Below are 19,120 nucleotides of genomic sequence, written 5' to 3'. Positions count from 1 at the left end.
TGGACTTCTGTGCTAGTCACGGATTGTCCATAACGAACACCATGTTCAAACATAAGGGTGTCCATCAGTGCACTTGGCACCAGGACACCCTAGGCAGGAGGTCGATGATCGACTTTGTTGTCGTATCATCAGACCTTCGGCCGCATGTTTTGGACACTCGGGTGAAGAGAGGGGCTGAGCTGTCCACTGATCATCACCTGGTGGTGAGTTGGATCCGCTGGGGGAGGAGAAAGCCAGACAGACTTGGCAGGCCCAAGCACATAGTGAGGGTCTGCTGGGAACGCCTGGCGGAGCCCTCGGCCAGGGATGTATTCAACTCCCACCTCCGGGAGAGCTTCGACCAGATCCCCGGGGATGTTGGAGACATAGAGTCCGAGTGGACCATGTTCTCCGCATCTATTGTCGATGCTGCTGCCCATAGCTGCGGCCGTAAGGTCTGCGGTGCCTGTCGTGGCGGCAATCCCAGAACCCGGTGGTGGACACCGGCTGTAAGGGATGCTGTTAAGCTGAAGAAGGAGTCCTATCGGCTGTGGTTGGCTTGTGGGACTCCTGAGGCGGCTGACAGGTACCGTGAGGCCAAGCGTGCTGCGGCCCGGGCTGTGGCAGAGGCAAAAACTTGGGCCTGGGAAGAGTTCGGTGAGGTCATGGTGAAGGACTACCGGTTGGCCTCGAAGCGATTCTGGCAAACCGTCCGGCGCCTCAGGAGGGGGAAGCAGTGCTTTGCCAACACTGTTTATAGTGGGGGCGGGAGACTGCTGACCTCGACTGAGGACATTATCGGGCAGTGGAAGGAGTACTTCGAGGATCTCCTCAATCCTGCCATCACGCATTCCGTGGTGGAAACAGAGGCTGGGGACTCGGGGTTGGACTCTTTCATCACCCAGGCTGAAGTCACCGAGGTGGTTAAAAAGCTCCGCGGTGGCAAGGCTTCGGGGGTGGATGAGATCCGCCCTGAGTACCTCAAGTCTCTGGATGTTGTAGGGCTGTCATGGTTGACACGCCTCTTCAATAATGCGTGGCGGTCGGGGACAGTGCCTCTGGACTGGCAGACTGGGGTGGTGGTCCCTCTTTATAAGAAGGGGGACCGGAGGGTGTGTTCCAACTACAGGGGGATCACACTCCTCAGCCTCCCTGGTAAGGCCTACGCCAGGGTATTGGAGAGGAGAGTCCGACCGATAGTCGAACCTCGGCTTCAGGAGGAACAGTGTGGTTTTCGTCCCAGCCGTGGAACACTGGACCAGCTCTATACCCTCCACAGGGTGCTCGAGGGTTCGTGGGAGTTTGCCCAACCGGTTCACATGTGTTTTGTGGACCTGGAGAAGGCATTCGACTGTGTCCCTCGTGATGCCCTGTGGGGGGTGCTCCAGGAGTATGGAATCGGGGGCCCTTTATTAGGGGCCATCCGGTCCCTGTATGAGCGGAGCAGGAGTTTGGTCCGCATTGCCGGCACTAAGTCGGACCTGTTCCCAGTGCATGTTGGACTCCGGCAGGGCTGCCCTTTGTCACCGGTCCTGTTCATAACTTTTATGGACAGGATTTCTAGACGCAGCCAAGGGCCGGAGGGGGTCTGGTTTGGGGACCAGTGGATTTCGTCTCTTCTTTTTGCGGATGACGTGGTCCTGCTGGCCCCCTCTAGCCAAGACCTACAGCATGCGCTGTGGCGGTTCGCAGCCGAGTGTGAAGCAGCTGGGATGAAGATCAGATCCTCCAAGTCCGAGGCCATGGTACTCGACCGGAAAAGGGTGGCTTGTCCTCTTCAGGTTGGAGGGGAGTTCCTGCCTCAAGTGGAAGAATGGAGCGGGAGATCGACAGACGGATCGGTGCGGCTGCCACAGTAATGGGGGCGCTGTGCCGGTCCATTGCGGTGAAGAGAGAGCTGAGCCGAAAAGCAAAGCTCTCAATTTACTGGTCGGCCTACGTTCCTACCCTCACCTATGGCCATGAACTTTGGGTCATGACCGAAAGAACGAGATCACGGATACAAGCGGCTGAAATGAGCTTCCTCCGTAGGGTGGCCGGGCACTCCCTTAGAGATAGGGTGAGGAGCTCGGCCATCCGGGAGGGGCTCGGAGTAGAGCCGCTGCTCCTCCACATCGAGAGGAGCCAGTTGAGGTGGCTCGGGCATCTATACCGGATGCCTCCTGGACGCCTTCCTCGGGAGGTGTTCCAGGCACGTCCCACCGGGAGGAGGCCCAGGGGACGGCCCAGGACACGCTGGAGGGACTATGTCTCTCGGCTGGCCTGGGAACGCCTTGGGCTCCCCCTGGAGGAACTGGAGGAGGTGTCTGGAGAGAGGGACGTCTGGGCGTCTCTGCTGAGTCTGCTGCACCCGCGACCCGGTCCTGGATAAGCGGAAGACGACGAACGAACGAACGAACTTTTGACCAGCAGTGTAAATAAACTAGTTTGAATTGAATTAATAAGTGGGTGGGAGGATTGTCTCTTAAGCTGATGTTTAGAGAAGTGGAGCATTTTTTAACTGGCATTAGGCAACTACATTAAAATGTACTTTATTCTCAGTGTTTTTTTCGCATGATTACCAGTAGTTACATTAAAAGTGAAGAGTGGGATAGAAAAAACAGATAAGACTAACTTTTTTACAGATATTTATGTGTGACCATCCTGGATGTGGACTTCCCTATCCCTTTGTTTGCTTATTTGGAGATTCTAATTTTCCTTTACCTAAATGAGTGCATGCATTGTTTTTTGCTCTGTGTGTCTCCGTGCCTGCCTGTGATTCACAGATGATATGTCCAGACTGTGACTCACCCATTCTATTGTGGAAGATAGGCACCAGCTCCCCTGTGATCTTTCACAGGAATATACAGGTGTGGATAATAGAAGGATGGAATACAGAATTAATCTTTTTTTCTTTGTTTCTTCCTATAGTGCTCAGAAGGCAACACTGAGACTACGAGATTGAAAGTCTTCAAAAAAAAAGTGTGACATTTTAAAGTATACAGATACCCTGTCATATCCAGGGAATCTAAATCACCCCATGACTTCAAAATGTTATGAGCCAAGGAGCTGTTTTTATCCAGTTCCCTGCCACTATCAAATAAAGTCCTTTATTATTCCCAACAGAATGAGATGTAATAAAGCAGTAATAAAGCAGAAACATGAAATAACAATAAAAACAACAACAAAAAAAACATTAAATGACAACGGAGCCAACACTTGAGAGGTTAAAATGATGAAAAGCATGAGGGCGAATGGCTGTGCAGAGTAGCATTAACCCTTCATACGTTCACAGGGTTGGGATTTTTACAGCAGTTTGTCTAAATATAGGCCTACGCCTGGTTCTCACATATAGAAACACATAAGTAAAAATCATAATAATGCAACCAGTGTAGGATTCTTCATCTTGTTCCAGTCATTGCTGTGCTTGTGTATTACCTTTTAGTACGTTCCAAAGTTTTTATTTTCTTGAAATACTAAAAGCATCCACATTAGGTCTCATTGATTCGACCTTTTAAATCCACTTCTTAGTCTTAAATTCAATCATCAATTCATTCCACTTACAGGTTTCAAAGATGATCACGGAAGCTTATGTAAAGGCTGTCTGTTCTGCACTGTAAAGCTGTCACAGATACACTAGCGGGGACAGCATACCACAAACAGTAGGATTTAACACAGATAATACTCCCCAGCACTGATCCCATCAGCAGGGCGGATGTAAGGGCATGTGAGGCTGTAACCTCTTAGTCAGGACACCTGCTGGCAACAAAAGCCTTCGCAGCTATAGGTTAATAGATTAAATAAGTCATAAATAGTAATCCTAACACAAGGAGCACAAACTTTCTTTACACTGGAATTTTTTCTTTGAGTTTTTGTAGTGATCTTTCAAATGCTTGCATTGGCCACACTAATTCAGTCTTACTTCTGCTGCATAGGTTTCCCCCTTTTTCTATTTATGGTGTTGTGGGGTTTTTGTATAGAAAGGGCTTCAAAGCCACAGCCAAGCGAAATACTTTCTCCCCCAGCAGATGCAGATCATAACTCAACAGACCTATTTTAACTTTGGTCTAGTCACTTTGTTTCCACTATAGATTCACCTTGAAACACAGCGACATAATATCTCCGTCATACCTGATTTGACATGCTCCCAAAAATAAACTGTGACATTTCAGATAAAGCAGATGAGTAATCAGGGCTTTCTAGAGGTGGGGATTTATAGAAACAAAAGCTAAAATAACATCTTTAAGGTAAAAGATGACAAGAGGTGCACTGCTATAGAGATTAAACATTGGTGAAAGTAAAGGAACTTGTTCAGACTGGAAGTTAACAGATCAGACAATGTAGTGGTCGCTTTTTACTCGTACTCATACTCGTACTCATCGTCTTCCGCTTTATCCAGGACCGGGTTGCGGGGGCAGCCGACTCAGCAGAGATGCCCAGACGTCCCTCTCCCTAGACACCTCCTCCAGCTCCTCCGGGGGAGCCCAGGCCAGCCGAGAGACATAGTCTCTCCAGCGTGTCCTGGGCCACCCCCTGGGCCTGCTCCTGGTGGGACGTGCCTGGAACACCTCCCGAGGAAGGCGTCCAGGAGGCATGCGATATAGATACCCGAGCCACCTCAACTGGCTCCTCTCGATATGGAGGAGCAGCAGCTCTACCCCTCCCGGATGGCCGAGCTCCTCAACCCTACGGAGGAAGCTCATTTCAGCCGCTTGTATCCGTGATCTCGTTCTTTCGGTCATGACCCAAAGTTCATGACCATAGGTGAGGGTAGGAACGTACACCAACCGGTAAATCGAGAGATTTGCTTTTCGGCTCAGCACTCTCTTCTCCACAACGGACCGGCACACCGTCACCATTACTGCGGCAGCCGCACCGATCCATCTGTCGATCTCCCGCTCCATTCTTTCCTCACTCGTGAACAAGACCCTGAGATACTTGAACTCCTCCACTTGAGGCAGGAACTCCCCTCCAACCTGAAGAGGACAGGCCACTCTTTTCCGTCGAGAACCATGGCCTCAGACTTGGAGGAGTTGATCTTCATCCCAGCCGCTTTACACTCGGCTCTGAAACGCCCCAGCGCATGCTGTAGGTTGTGGCTAGAGGGGGCCAGGAGGACCACGTCAAATCCACTGGTCCCCAAACCAGACCCCCTCTGGCCCTTGGCTGTGCCTAGAAATCCTGTTCATAAAAGTTAGGGACCAGTGACAAAACAGGACCGATGACAAAGGGCAGCCCTGTCAGAGTTCAACATGCAGCGGGAACAGGTCCGGTGTAGAGCTGGTCCAGTGTTCCATGGCCGGGATGAAAACCACACTACTCCTCCTGAAGCCGAGGTTCAACTATCGGCCGGACTCTCCAATACCCTGGCGTAGGCCTTACCAGGGAGGCTGAGGAGTGTGATCCCCCTGTAGTTGGAACACACCCTCCAGTCACCCTTCTTATGAAGGCGGACCACCACCCCAGTCTGCCAGTCCAGGCACTGTCTCTGACCATCACGCAATGTTGAAGAGGCATGTCAACCATGACAGCCCTACTACATCCAGAGACTTGAGGTACTCAGGGCGGATCTCATCCACCCCCAAAGCCCGGCCACCACGGAGCTTTTTAACCACCTCAGTGACTTCAGCCTGGATGATGAAAGAGTCTAACCCCGAGTCCACCAGTGAATGCATGATGGCAGGATTGAGGAGATCCTCGAAGTACTCCTTCCACCGCCCGATAATGTTCCCAGTCGAGGTCAGCAGCCTCCCACCCCCACTGTAAACAGTGTTGGTGAAGCACTGCTTCCACCTCCTGAGGCGCCGGACGGTTTGCCAGAATCGCTTCGAGGCCAACCAGTAGTCCTTTTTGATGGCTTCACTGAACTCCTCCCAGGCCCGGGTTTTTGACTCTGCCACAGCCCAGGCCGCAGCACGCTTGGCCTCATGGTACCCGTCAGCTGCCTCAGGAGTCCCACAAGCCAACCACAGCTGATAGGACTCCTTCTTCAGCTTGACAGCATCCCTTACTACCATGTCCACCACCAGGTTCGGGGATTGCCGCCGCGACAGGCACCGCAGACCTTACGGCCACAGCTACGGGCAACAGCATCGACAATAGATGCGGAGAACATAGTCCACTCGGACTCTATGTCTCCAACAGTTGAATACATCCCTGGCCGAGGGCTCTGCCAGACGTTCCCAGCAGACACTCAGTATGCGCTTGGGCCTACCAAGTCTGTCCGGCTTTCTCCTCTTCCACCGGACCCAATTTACCACCAGGTGATGATCAGTGGTTAGCTCAGCCCCTCTCTTCACCCGAGTGTCCAAAACATGCGGCCGAAGGTCTGACGATATGACAACAAAGTCGATCATCGACCTCCTGCCTAGGGTGTCCTGGTGCCAAGTGCACTGGTGGACACCCTTATGCTTGAACATGGTGTTCATTATGGACAATCTGTGACTAGCACAGAAGTCCAATAACGAAACACCACTCGGATTCAGATCGGGGAGGCCATTCCTCCCGATCACACCTCTCCAGGTGTCACTGTCGTTTCCCACGTGGGCGTTGAAGTCCCCCAGCAGAATAATGGAGTCCCCGGGAGGGCCACTATCCAGCACCCCCGACAGGGACGCCAAGAAGGCCGGGTACTGTGCACTACCACCTGGCCCGTAGGCCTCTTCATTTACTTTCACAAATCTTATCCATCTTTCCTTTATAGCTAGATCTTTGGTGAAAAAAAGATTGCCCACTTCTCCTGTTTTCTGTTTTTCCAATAAATGGCTAAACATCCATTTGGCATAACCCATAAGAAATTTCTTTTTTTGTCAATGAAACAATACTTTTTTTGCATACAAAAATGGGTCATTGTGCTCTTAGGTTCCTGGAGATACATTATACCTCCATATAATATGGCACATTTCCATTTTGTAAAGACTTTCCTAACAAAGCCTCTTTTCCATTCCCGGTTCCAACACCGCACAGCTCCACTTCGCACTGCATCACTCTAAACTGGAGCCTGTTGTGTTTCCATTGACGGCTGGAGGCTCCACCTCCAGCCATCAGTGTCATGTACTATGCAAAGTAAAACAAACACTGTCGTCGTCACACATCATCTCCTCTTAAAACAGTGATATTGCAGAGTCCGGACCATCCTCCCATCCACAACCCGCAGGACAATGGCCATAAATGGCGTCCATGAATTTGAACGACCCGCTCCAGCCATTGTGGTCCTTAATATTTTGCAGTTGCTCTTGAGGTTTTTTTTAGCTTTTCCCGGCACTACGTAAAATCTTTTGCTTGTCATTTTCTCCACTACCTCCGTGAACACTTTCTCATACTGCTGACATACAGCTGACCACCCCCATGTTCAATCAGTGAACAGCAGTCTTGTCATACTTCAGCCCTACTCATGCCAATAAAGAGGGACCAAGAAAGCCAGTACAGGGCAGGTAAAGCCAAAAGTTCGTAAAATGGGCTGAGAGGAGTGGAGCCGGTCAAAGTAGAGCCCATGGAAAAGGTGCAAAATACTCTTATTGTGTTAGAAAAGTGAATTTAAACATTACTTGATGCTATAATGTTGTCACAATTTATCTGTTATGTGTGTTAACTTGTGCACCTTCATGCTAATAACTGATCAGCTACAAAAAACACAAACCACAGTATACTCAGTTATGCAGCTTTCATTTCAGCTCCTGTAAATGTGATGCAGATACTTAAAAATCATTATTGTTTCCACACACTCACACTCTCCATTCACCTCTACAGGGCATATAAAATGTATAGACTCATGAAGCAGCCGGGTAACCACAGAACCTACCACATCAGACAAACAACTCATCTCCTCATTTGGTAAACAGATGGACGCTCAACCCTCAGAATGGAAGGCTGGGAGGAGGAGAAAGTAAAAATAGCGTCCGATAAGGAGGATGAAGCAAACATTGAGAGAAGAGGTGTGAACTGGAGCATGGGGGAAAAAAAGAGCGGTAGGATGCAGAGGAAGAGAAAGGCAGAGGTTATTGAGTAGCGATGTTAGCTTGTACCAAAATTGATTTTAGGGGCAAAGATTGATGTTGAAGCATTGAACGGCTTTTAATTTCCCTTTACCTAAAGCTGCTATTACACATACTGGTGAAAATCCAAGAGCGGTTTATGGCTCTGACCTATGCATCTTTACATTCATCAGATAAAAACTGGTATATTCCAGAGATTTTACTCATAGACATTCTGCATATTAAGTACCTACAACCAGAAAGTCAATATGTATTCTGATAGAAGTACAAAGGGGTCACTAAAAAGTCCTCCAATCGGAGAAAATTGAGCTTCTTGTCACTACAATTTGATGAACTACTCAGAGCTGTAATTATGTAATTATTACGCATTCATTATTTCTAGCATAGAAACAAGGAAACAAGGAGCAAGGATTCTAGGTTTGAACTGCTTTTCTGAAGTACTGAATGTACTGTGGTATGACAATGACTTAGTAAAATTAACAGAAAAAATATGAGTTTGCTTTAAGCAGTAATAGTTACAGGGATTAAAAGGCCACAATTGTCAGATCCCTCTGTCCTTTGACTTTCTTTGTTTATTTACCTAGTTCTAAAGAGCTATGGCCAAACCAGATTTAGGTTTTTTCTACTGTTTTTATCTGATTTACATTCAGTCACATACAGCCCTGTTATACAGCAAATTCAGATTCATTCCTTTCCTCTCTGTGACTGTAAACTGTAAAATAAAAATAAAAAGACATGCACGGTAAAATGCCAAAAAGTTAGTATGTTTGATTAACAATGTAGAACATATAACACAAATAAAATTTAAATATATCATCTTATCACCTGCTTGTAGCTGTGTTTAGATACCAAAGCCATCAAAAAATACCTTAAGAAAACCCTTTTATTGTAATAATAATTGTGGTCCAAATAGGATTTTCTATTGATATTAAAACTAAATTGTTCACAACATCAAGAGTACACAACATTACAGCAACATACAAAAACATTAAGAAACACAAAAATTGATTAGTTTGATTAAGTCTTTTTAAAATCTAACCTTTAAATCACATTATCTATAAATGTATTAGGTTTCATACTTATAATTATCCCTTCATTCTTAATTTGTACTTGCACAGGGAAACAATCAGAGCACGCATATAACATGATCACTGAACTTTGTTTTACTTGTTTAAAAAGAGAATCTTTAAGTTTGCACGGATGTTAGGTCCCGGGTTCAAATCCTAGTCAGGGTTCTTTCTGCAAGGAGTTTGCATGTTTGCATTGCGCAGGAGTGGGTTTTCTATGGGTACTCCGGCTTCATACCAGAGTCTGAAAACATGCAAGTTAGATTAACTGGTCATTCTTAATCACCATCAAGAATGTGGGTGTTGGACCACTTGTTTGCTGAATATTGGACCATTTGCATGTTGCTGGACGCCATTATGCCTTTCCAACGTCATCGGCCATTTTGTACCACAGGATAGTCTGTCCTACAAAACCCAGCAGCCACTGCGGCTAATATGACGGGGCCGTCCCAGGTCTGACGTCACAGGAGGCAATATAGGAAGGCGAACATTTGAAAGAAGCTGCCTTCAGCTGGAGACCTTGACACGGTTACCACGCAACTGAAGCATCTCTCTGGAGAAGAAGAGGTCCCACGTGGAGTCTTCATTTATTCTCCTTTGTTGGCCAACAAAAAATGTATGAAAGAGGTTTCTGGAATAAGAAGGCCAGAAATTTCACTTTGCCGATCGAAGACGTGAGTTTAACACGTAACCAAAACCACGGAGTTTCAAGGAGACGCAACTTTCCCTCCTTGCTTGGTTCTAGTCGGCTGCTGATGGTCAGATCATATTTTTACTTTTCGCCAAGGAGGCCAAAGGACAAAGATTGACCGCTCTTCCCAAAGTTAACTGTGGACGCACATTAACTTCCAACTTTCCCCTTCCTCCTCTCTCCCTCTGCTCAGAAGGAAGACTTCAACAAAGGAAAACCCATCCTTTAATTTTATTTCTCTCTTAGAAAAAGTCTGGGCAGGGTAGAGGAAATTTTTGTGCGATTAGATTCGCCATTTAATCTAATGTGTTCTGAATTATATGTGCATGCAACCTTTTATTGAAACTTTGATGTGCTGTGTTGGATGTCTTGAAGCCGCTGTGCTACCCAGCTTTGTGTGTGTTTTGCGGGGTTGTTTAACACCTGAAAGCAAGCGCAGGCGAGCTGTGGAACTGAACTGTTATAATAACCTCATGGGGAAATTCACCATTTTCTTTGTCTTCAACTTTACTGCTTACTAGCTTGCCGCCAAAAGTTTTATAACCCTTTGTGTGCTCACCCCCGCCCAGAGTTGGGGGATGTTTTATGACTGTGGATCTCACTGAGCTACACTTTCTGGTGGGCTGCGCTCCCAAAACTTCGTTCAACACCATATTCCCTTGTCATATTATCACTTTGGCCATAACTGCTGGTTGATCCCATACGCACTCACTGCTGTTTTGCTTTATTTTGTTTAGTTAGATATTTTACCCCCTTTTTATGTAGAACTTTGCATGTTTGAGTAGGTGAAGATTATTAAATCAGAAGAGCGGATTGTATCAGGCTGTGATTTAATAAATATTCACATAGATAAAGAGAAGGCGTTTTGTGTTTATTTTGTGCAAGAGTGATTCGTCAGTCAAAATAAGGTTAAAAGTTCCCCACGTTTCGGTAGAAACGGTTGATTAAACAGTGACATCTCTGGTAATAGTTATTAATTATTACTGAGTATTTAACGGTTGTAATTATCAAAGGCGTTGAGCCACAGTTACAACAGCAGAAGACATCCCTGGTCTCGATTCATAAATGAGGATTTTGGTTAAGAAATTAATTTTGTCAAATAATGATTGTTAATTATAATTCTTGATCAATATTAATTAATCAATAATCATAATTCCAACATGTGTGTTCATGTGAGGTTGTTTGTGCCATTTGTTTTTATGTTGCCCTGTGATGGAAGGACGACCTGTCCAGGGTGTACCTGCCTCTCACCCAATAACCAATGCAGACAGGCACCTGTACACCCACAACACCAGTAGGAATTAAGCGGCTATAGCAAATGGCTAAATGGATCTTTAGGCATTTCATTAAGACAAAGCATTTCACCCAGTAATAGGTCAAATACAAATCATAGGAACCAGCTTCAGGAACAAACAACTCAGCAACTCTAATCCATTGCGACGGTAAAGAAGAGAGAAGAGGAAAAAAGCCGACCACAACAAAGTGTTCTCCCTTTTTCTTACCTTCCTTCTTCTCCCACACTCTCTGCCTCCCCCACTTTTGCTGCTGCATCAGACATCATGAAAGATTCACAGCTGTGCTTTTATCGGCCAACCACAATCCTCTTTCTCAGACACACAAACCAACTCCCATGAATCTGAGCATGTCTAGAGAAAAATAATAAATAAAGATATGCCGCAAGGAATCTAAGAAACATCAAATGGAGCGGTGGAGGAATAGGAGTTAAAGTTACAAGGAAGGAAGACCCTATACGCAGGCGTGTGCAGATTCTGCTCAGTAGTGTGTGCTATGAGTGCCTGGATAAGCATGTGATGTGTGACAGATGATAGACAGAATCAGTTTTCATTCATGCATACATACATAAAGGCTCATGCATACCGTCGGTTAAAACAAACCTCAGACAGAAGTCTGAATCCGTCAATCTTCTCCAAATATTATGGTGACTTGGTGATGTTTATAACATATACTGCCATACATCTTCTGTGCTTAAATATTTAATCATTGAAATAGTACTTAAGTAGTGGTGCAGAGTATCCAACAAAGACTGTGTACAAGCAAATGGATTGAGACTCTCTACTGGAAAGACATATATAATCATATTTCTGAACCAGAAAACTTAAAAATAAATCGCAATCTTTCTTTTTTGTACTGGTTTTCATAGTGGATTGAAAACTTTAAAACACCCTTTGAAGTCATGCCACCTAAAACAGGAAGGCACTCTGGCTACAGTTAAATGGTAGGTCTTGATGCTTAAATCCAGTTTTTTTTGTGTGTGGTGGTTCACTCTACTATTTAATTGCATCTGTCTTTAGAGAGTTCATGACCCCAAAGTGACTCGCATGCACAGAACAAGGATATTGATGTCCCACAGCAGCACACTGTTTATGACAGTAAAAATGGATGTCTGTGTTTGTCCATCATTTTTTAAGTTGTTGAGCAATGGGAGCCAACACGATTATGACCACATCATAACAAGATGAAGAAAGATAACAAGAAAGAAAGCACAATTCTTAACAATGGCCTTCTCTAGCAGTGACAGCTACTAGAGAAGTCTGTGTGGATGCATAGTTGGAGCCAGGACAATGATGTAAAAGTCAGATGAAATGCAATATGACCATTGGATACGTTTAGGATTTATTCCCACATATGGAAGTGGCACAATTTGGATGTTTTTAGATGTGAAAAACACGGAATTGGGTTGTTCATACTATCATGGAAAAGTTGGATATGGGTTGCATATGGCAAAACATAGGATTTGGACTGCATTTGACTGTTGTATGAGCATAGCTTTAGAGTGAAGTGCTGTCTTGAACCGCACTGTCGGAAAATACCTTATTGTAATCACAGAATATGTCGCTTTGTTGACAAAGTTTTATTAGATGGATATGTCAAATGGATATGAGGCAACACAGGAAACACAGAAAACAGAAGGAGAAAGTGAGCATTTTTGCATCAGAGATCATCGTCAAACTGTAACTTCTTCATGCAAACTTTGGAGCATTACCAGTCCAGATAGCAGCGTCTCTCCTCTCCAACCTTCTCCTACCACACACCCTCCTCACATCAGAACCCCTGAGCCTTATAAGTGCTGACTGGGCCTTTCATAACTATAGCAGTCAATGCGTTAGAATATTGTTCCTTTCCTGTGTAAGTAAAGGCAAGAACATGTTTGTTTTGTGCATGGAACCAGGGAATTTTTGCTCAAGGGTATTGTACCATGAGAATCTCATACTGGTCCATGACAAGGCTACGCTCCCACTGCAGGTCTTAATGCTCAAATCCGATTTTTTCAGGATTCTGATGTTTTTGTGTGGTCGTTCCCATTACTGTGTAAATATTGCCTATATCTGACTTCAGTGTGAACTGTTTGCAGCTCCAAACTGACCCACATGTGCATAAGAACAAGCGCATCGTCAAGCGCAGCACAACACTGCGAAATAGGTGATATGTTTTAAGTGCACAACAGAAGACATTTATTGTGTCAGCGGGTGCTGTGTGGGAAACACAAGAATAAAAGGAGAGTGAAACTCTTTATTGTGCCTTTTTAGGGAGATCTGACTGCCAGTTTACAACAACAAACTTTAAGGATGCGGAGACACAGCCAGCAATGGTTGGAGGGATGTTGACAACTTTACAGAGACCGAGTTTTTTCAGAACTTTATCATGTCGAGGGCAACTTTTAATCATATATGTCAGCGTCTCTCCTCTCAACTCCACAGGCAGAAGACTTATTGCAATCCAGTGTATCGGACTACAGCAGGGGCCGATTATCACATGCTCAGTGACCGATAGCATTTCAAAGTCCTCTGTTTGAAGGGTTGTATACGAATTTTACAATACAAACTACGTCCCACATCTAGACGGTTCCTATGAGCCTTTCAATTAGGCTTGAATAAAGTTTTATCTCTGTTTATTAATGAGCGCTAAGGTCTCATTGTTTCTCCAATGTGCAGTTCTATTCTAGCCCCCTGTCTGTTTTACAAACTGCTACCGTTTCCTGCTGGACAGCCAAAGTTGTGATGAATGCAATGGAAAGTGACATCAAGGTCACATCGAATCCGCCTTGGTTGTTCACACTGCAGTCACATTCCAAGAGATCAGATACAAGTTGGATTCAGGACCACATATGGATGCGGCTCAAATGTGACTTGAAAAAGTCAGATATGGGCCAGATCTGAGCGTTCACACTTGCTTTACACAGCCTGACCTGATCACTTGACCCCAAAAAAATCTGATTTGGGCCACATTTGCTTGCAGTGGGAACGGGGCCTTAGTCATGAAGTTAGTAACTGGAAACTTTGTTTGTATTGTATCCTTATCTAATAATGACTGAACCTAAAACCTGTATAGCAGAGCATGTAAACTGCGCTCACTTCGAACTGAAATAATGTGACATCTAATCAATAAGAGCACCATAAACACACGTACACGTGTCACAACCGTTCTACACAGAATTTGAAGAGCAGGTAATTTAGTATGGCTCTGTTTATAGGCGTTACTCGATCACATGGGTGTGTGCTGTTCCACACACAGACAAAGCATGTGTAAGTGAATCTAAATGTCTTCCTTGGTGGAGGTGTTGGCTTTCACTGTCTTTTAAACCCACACACCTATGCTATAGGATGAGATAGTCTTTACTATTGACAAGGCAAAAGGTACAATGTGTAAGTTAAAAATGCTTGCAGGCACAAAGGCAGACAAGCAGACAGCAGAATAGACTAAATCTGTTCTCATCTTCTCATGATGCTGAACCTATAGGACAAAAGACATGAGGCGGGTCTTAAAAAAGAATAGAGCCTCTTGAAAAAGTCTTGGTAGGTATGTAGTGTCATATTTGGGGATATATATTATAGCTTTCCTATATGAGAAGTATTCTAAATGCATATAATTTGAATTCTTCACTCCAACACAAACTCTTGCTGAGCAAACGGCATATTCTTACACCATTGGCATTAGGATAACCTGCAAAACAGTTAGGCAGAAAGTAAAAAAATATTCACAGGGGCCGGTATGCAATGTTGGGCAAATACCTAAAATGCTGTGTCACAAAACAAACAAGACTTTTATTACAATGCTGTTTGGTGGATGAAGCCGTCCCTTTCCTTTAAATACCTTCTAAAAGCTCAGAGAAATGACAATCACATCATTCCTCGAGCTTTTTAATTCCGTATGAAGTCATTTTCATTTAACTGTAAGTTGCAAATGTTGAAAGTGTTTTCCTTCAGAAGAAATATTTCCTTTGTTCCGATCTTAACGTAGGCTTCAATGAATTCTGATAACTTTTGCTTCAACAGCCACTATGAAGGATCAAGAGACTGAAACCCTGTGTTTTTCAGCTGTCAATAAAAGATGAGTTTTTAATGGAAAGGGAGGGAGACAATCGTGCTGGGTGTCTTCCATGAGGCCCAGACTGAGACCTTCAATGACTCACACGCTCTGTCTATGTTAACCTGCCTGTCTGCCTCTGTTGTTTTCTCCCTCTTTCCTTTTTCTCCCTCTACCTCTGAAGCCTCACGGTTATCTGCTGTATTCGCTGCTGTCTGTCTTCTTCACACAACCACACCTACACACACAGCCAATATTAATAACTCACACTCCCATACCAGAGCCTTTTCATTGATACAACATGGGATGACCTTCAGATTGTACACATCATCACCTCCTCTTTCACAGCTGCCTTCTGTCCATTCACATGGGAATCTCAGGGAGAGACGCAGAATGTTATAAAAAAGCAATATAACAATTGAGTTTCACAGTAGATTAATTACAGAAACTTTAGTTGGTATTTGTGGACAGCAAGGACCAAAGGGAAATAAAATAAATAAGAGAGACTTAGATATGTGAAAGGAGATTGATGGGCTCTGAAGTTGACTGATTACTTGACTGCCTGATAAATTGACTGATTGATTATATACATTATTGCCTCTCTTGTTGCATAGTTGACTGACAAGAGAGGGTAAAAGACAGTATCTATTAGCCATTTCTTCAGTTGTTAAAATCAACTGCAGCTTAGGTGGCAGTTGATTTATGAGCCTAGAGGGTTTTGGGCCTCAGGCAAGTATAAATTATTTTCAGAGCTGCACAATATATAGAATCGCACTCACATCAATATGTTTAAAATCACAGTCGCAGAACACAGCTTGGATGCAATATTCAGTTGGCTATTATATTTTATAGACCCTGCATTTATGCTGCGCCTCCCACTAATATAATAGGATATTTGGATGGACTCCACCCTCTGAGTACCCTCCCACACACACACACCGTATACATTCACTGACATAGATGCAAAAGATGTGGAACATGGCTTGACTGCAGTCAATATTGTCATCACAATGTTCATCAATCGTTTTGCAATCGCATGCTAATTTGATAGGTGCTATTGTTCAGCCCTTACTTTACGCAAATCAAATATAAAGACATTTCAACATCTGTTTAGTCCCACCAGCACCCCCCATAAAAAAATGCTCAGGACACATTACTGTAACATCCAACAGCCATAAGCAGAAAGCAAGTCAAAGCAAGCAAGTTTTTCCTTTTTATAAGTCTGGGTATCTTAAATATTCAAGAACAGCCATAAACAGCCATGAATAAATACCTTAAGCCTAAAAGCAATTCTGCTTCCAGCAGACAATAAAGGTGCCCCAGTGGACTACAATAGAAAGCTGCAGGAGAGCTTATAGATTGGGAAACACCTCATTTGGGATTCTCGTTAAAGAAAATTCACAAGTGTACTGAAAATTCAAGTGGACACACAATGGGATATATGAACTGCACTGCTGCCATTTAGAACAACAGGAGGGAAGTAACCCTAAACTTGGCTTTAGGTGGTTTATCAATATTCACGCTGATATCAATGTACAAACAAAACTCTTTATAAGGTCTAAGAAACGTATCTTTCAATGTGCATTTTAAAAGCTTAATTTTTGCAGTAAATATTTTTTACAAAATAAGGTAAAGCCAATAAAATCTGTAAACCACCATTCAAACTATATAATCAATACTCTAATACCCATAAGCAAGATAATTTGTGTGAGTTTATTTTTTTAATGACATTCAATGCTAAAAGCCACTGAATGATCGCAAATCTTTCACATCCTGACAACTCACCTGAAATCTCAGTTTGCGGGACTCCCTCCAGAGTGAACCCCTTGCCGGTGTAGAACTGCCGCAGGTCCCCGCAGCTCCTGTCTGCCCCGGATACCGAGCCCGGAGCCGCACATAAACCCACTACAGCACACAGAAGCAAAGAGAGGCACATCTTCAGACCTTCAGATATTTTCTCCTTCTCCTCTCTTAGAAAACCCAGAAACAGAGCTGATTTCTTCGGCGTATTGCTAGATCTGAAAGAGTTTTCAGTGTGTGCCCCGTTCAAACGGCACAAAGCGCCGGTTAAACTGAAACTCTCAGGGCGGCAGGTCCGGGCTGTTTCTGCGGGCTGCGGGTGTCAGGTACACCCCGCTCCTCTTCCTTCCTCTCCTCTCCTGCGCTGCTGGCCGGGAGTTGCAGAGATGTACGAGACAAAAGGGAGAGAGGGGGAACAGAGAATAAGGGTGAGCGCAGGTGTCGCTCAGTTAAAGCTGCTGCAGATCCACGCTCACACTACCCTTCATGGCTGGCTGAGAGATAAGTGCGGGTTAAAAAGCGACAGCGGGGGAGGAAATATTTTATTTTAAAGCGAGTAGATCTGTCCAGTGACTCTTCTCTTTCCAGGCTTTGGGACAATGAGATGTGTGCAGAGTGCTGATGCTTTCCCCCTCTCTTTGTGTGTGCGCGCCTCCTTTGCTGCAGGGTTGAGGGGCTAAACAGCGCCACCTGCAGACCCGAAAAGCGGTGATTATACGTGGATTAGAGTTTTTTTCTTCCCATAATAATAGATCACTCCATCCATCCATCCATTGTCAGCCCAGAGACATGCAGGGCAATCGTGTAGGCACACACTCATACCTAAAGCTATTTAAAGTAATCAGTTGACCTGACAGGAATCCGCATTAGCTACCCGAGCCGGAGAGAAGCACGCATGCACAGGGAGACCATGCAAACCCCATGCAGAACAATAATAATAATTGTGATCCTTAGCATTAATATTATAGTTACGGAGTAGTACTAGTAACAGTATTGTTGCTTGGAGATCTAATAACGTCACTTACCAGTCTTTCACATGTTGACTAACAAATAAAATAACTGCTGAAAATGATCAAGGAGACATTAAGGTACAGCTGTTCACTCACTTTTGATTATTTAGACTTTTGATTATTTAGACTATTGACTATTTCAAAATATATCAGAAGCAAGTAATGGTTTCGTATTTATTATTATATTTGTTCATATATGAATCATAATATGTGAATCAAAATTCAAATTCAGCTAAACAATGCGATTTACATTTAATAAATGGCAAAACACATGTCTACTCCAATAGACCAAAACAAGTGGAAGGTCTTCAGATTATTTCCAAAAACCTACAGTGTTAATAGCATGCGTGTCCCACATTCTTGTCTGGGACAAAAACAGAAATGAAAAAGGCATTAGCTCTACTGGAAACATATTAAAAAGATGTAGTCTAAATTTGTTGGATATTTGGAGGTAATGCAATTTTGCACTGTTGTTTCATGTTGCCAAAAAATTCGGACCAGTATACAGGTCCTTCTCAAAAAATTAGCATATTGTGAAAAAGTTCATTATTTTCTATAATGTAATGATGAAAATTTAACATTCATATATTTTAGATTCATTGCACACTAACTGAAATATGTCAGGTCTTTTATTGTCTTAATACGGATGATTTTGGCATACAGCTCATGAAAACCCAAAATTCCTATCTCACAAAATTAGCATATTTCATCCGACCAATAAAAGAAAAGTGTTTTTAATACAAAAAACGTCAACCTTCAAATAATCATGTACAGTTATGCACTCAATACTTGGTCGGGAATCCTTTTGCAGAAATGACTGCTTCAATGCGGCGTGGCATGGAGGCAATCAGCCTGTGGCTCTGCTGAGGTCTTATGGAGGCCCAGGATGCTTCGATAGCGGCCTTTAGCTCATCCAGAGTGTTGGGTCTTGAGTCTCTCAACGTTCTCTTCACAATATCCCACAGATTCTCTATGGGGTTCAGGTCAGGGGAGTTGGCAGGCCAATTAAGCACAGTGATACCATGGTCAGTAAACCATTTACCAGTGGTTTTGGCACTGTGAGCAGGTGCCAGGTCGTGCTGAAAAATGAAATCTTCATCTCCATAAAGCTTTTCAGCAGATGGAAGCATGAAGTGCTCCAAAATCTCCTGATAGCTAGCTGCATTGACCCTGCCCTTGATAAAACACAGTGGACCAACACCAGCAGCTGACACGGCACCCCAGACCATCACTGACTGTGGGTACTTGACACTGGACTTCTGGCATTTTGACATT

At 44.3% G+C, this 19,120-nt stretch overlaps 1 protein-coding gene across 1 annotated transcript in view; it reads right to left on the bottom strand.

Moving 5' to 3' along the window:
* The window catches only part of LOC124874538 (glypican-1-like), a 57,141-nt gene extending 39,675 nt beyond the window's left edge, over positions 1-17,466 (bottom strand). The window contains exon 1 of the mRNA XM_047375935.1: positions 16,821-17,466. Within this exon, the coding sequence (XP_047231891.1) occupies positions 16,821-16,971 (151 nt within the window). The 5' untranslated portion in view covers positions 16,972-17,466. The remainder of the gene's footprint in view (positions 1-16,820) is intronic.
* Positions 17,467-19,120: the final 1,654 nt, after the last annotated feature.

The sequence above is a fragment of the Girardinichthys multiradiatus genome, chromosome 9 (assembly GCF_021462225.1).
Source record: "Girardinichthys multiradiatus isolate DD_20200921_A chromosome 9, DD_fGirMul_XY1, whole genome shotgun sequence".
NCBI classification, from domain to species: domain Eukaryota; kingdom Metazoa; phylum Chordata; class Actinopteri; order Cyprinodontiformes; family Goodeidae; genus Girardinichthys; species Girardinichthys multiradiatus.
This window is presented reverse-complemented; position numbering and strand designations above follow the sequence as displayed.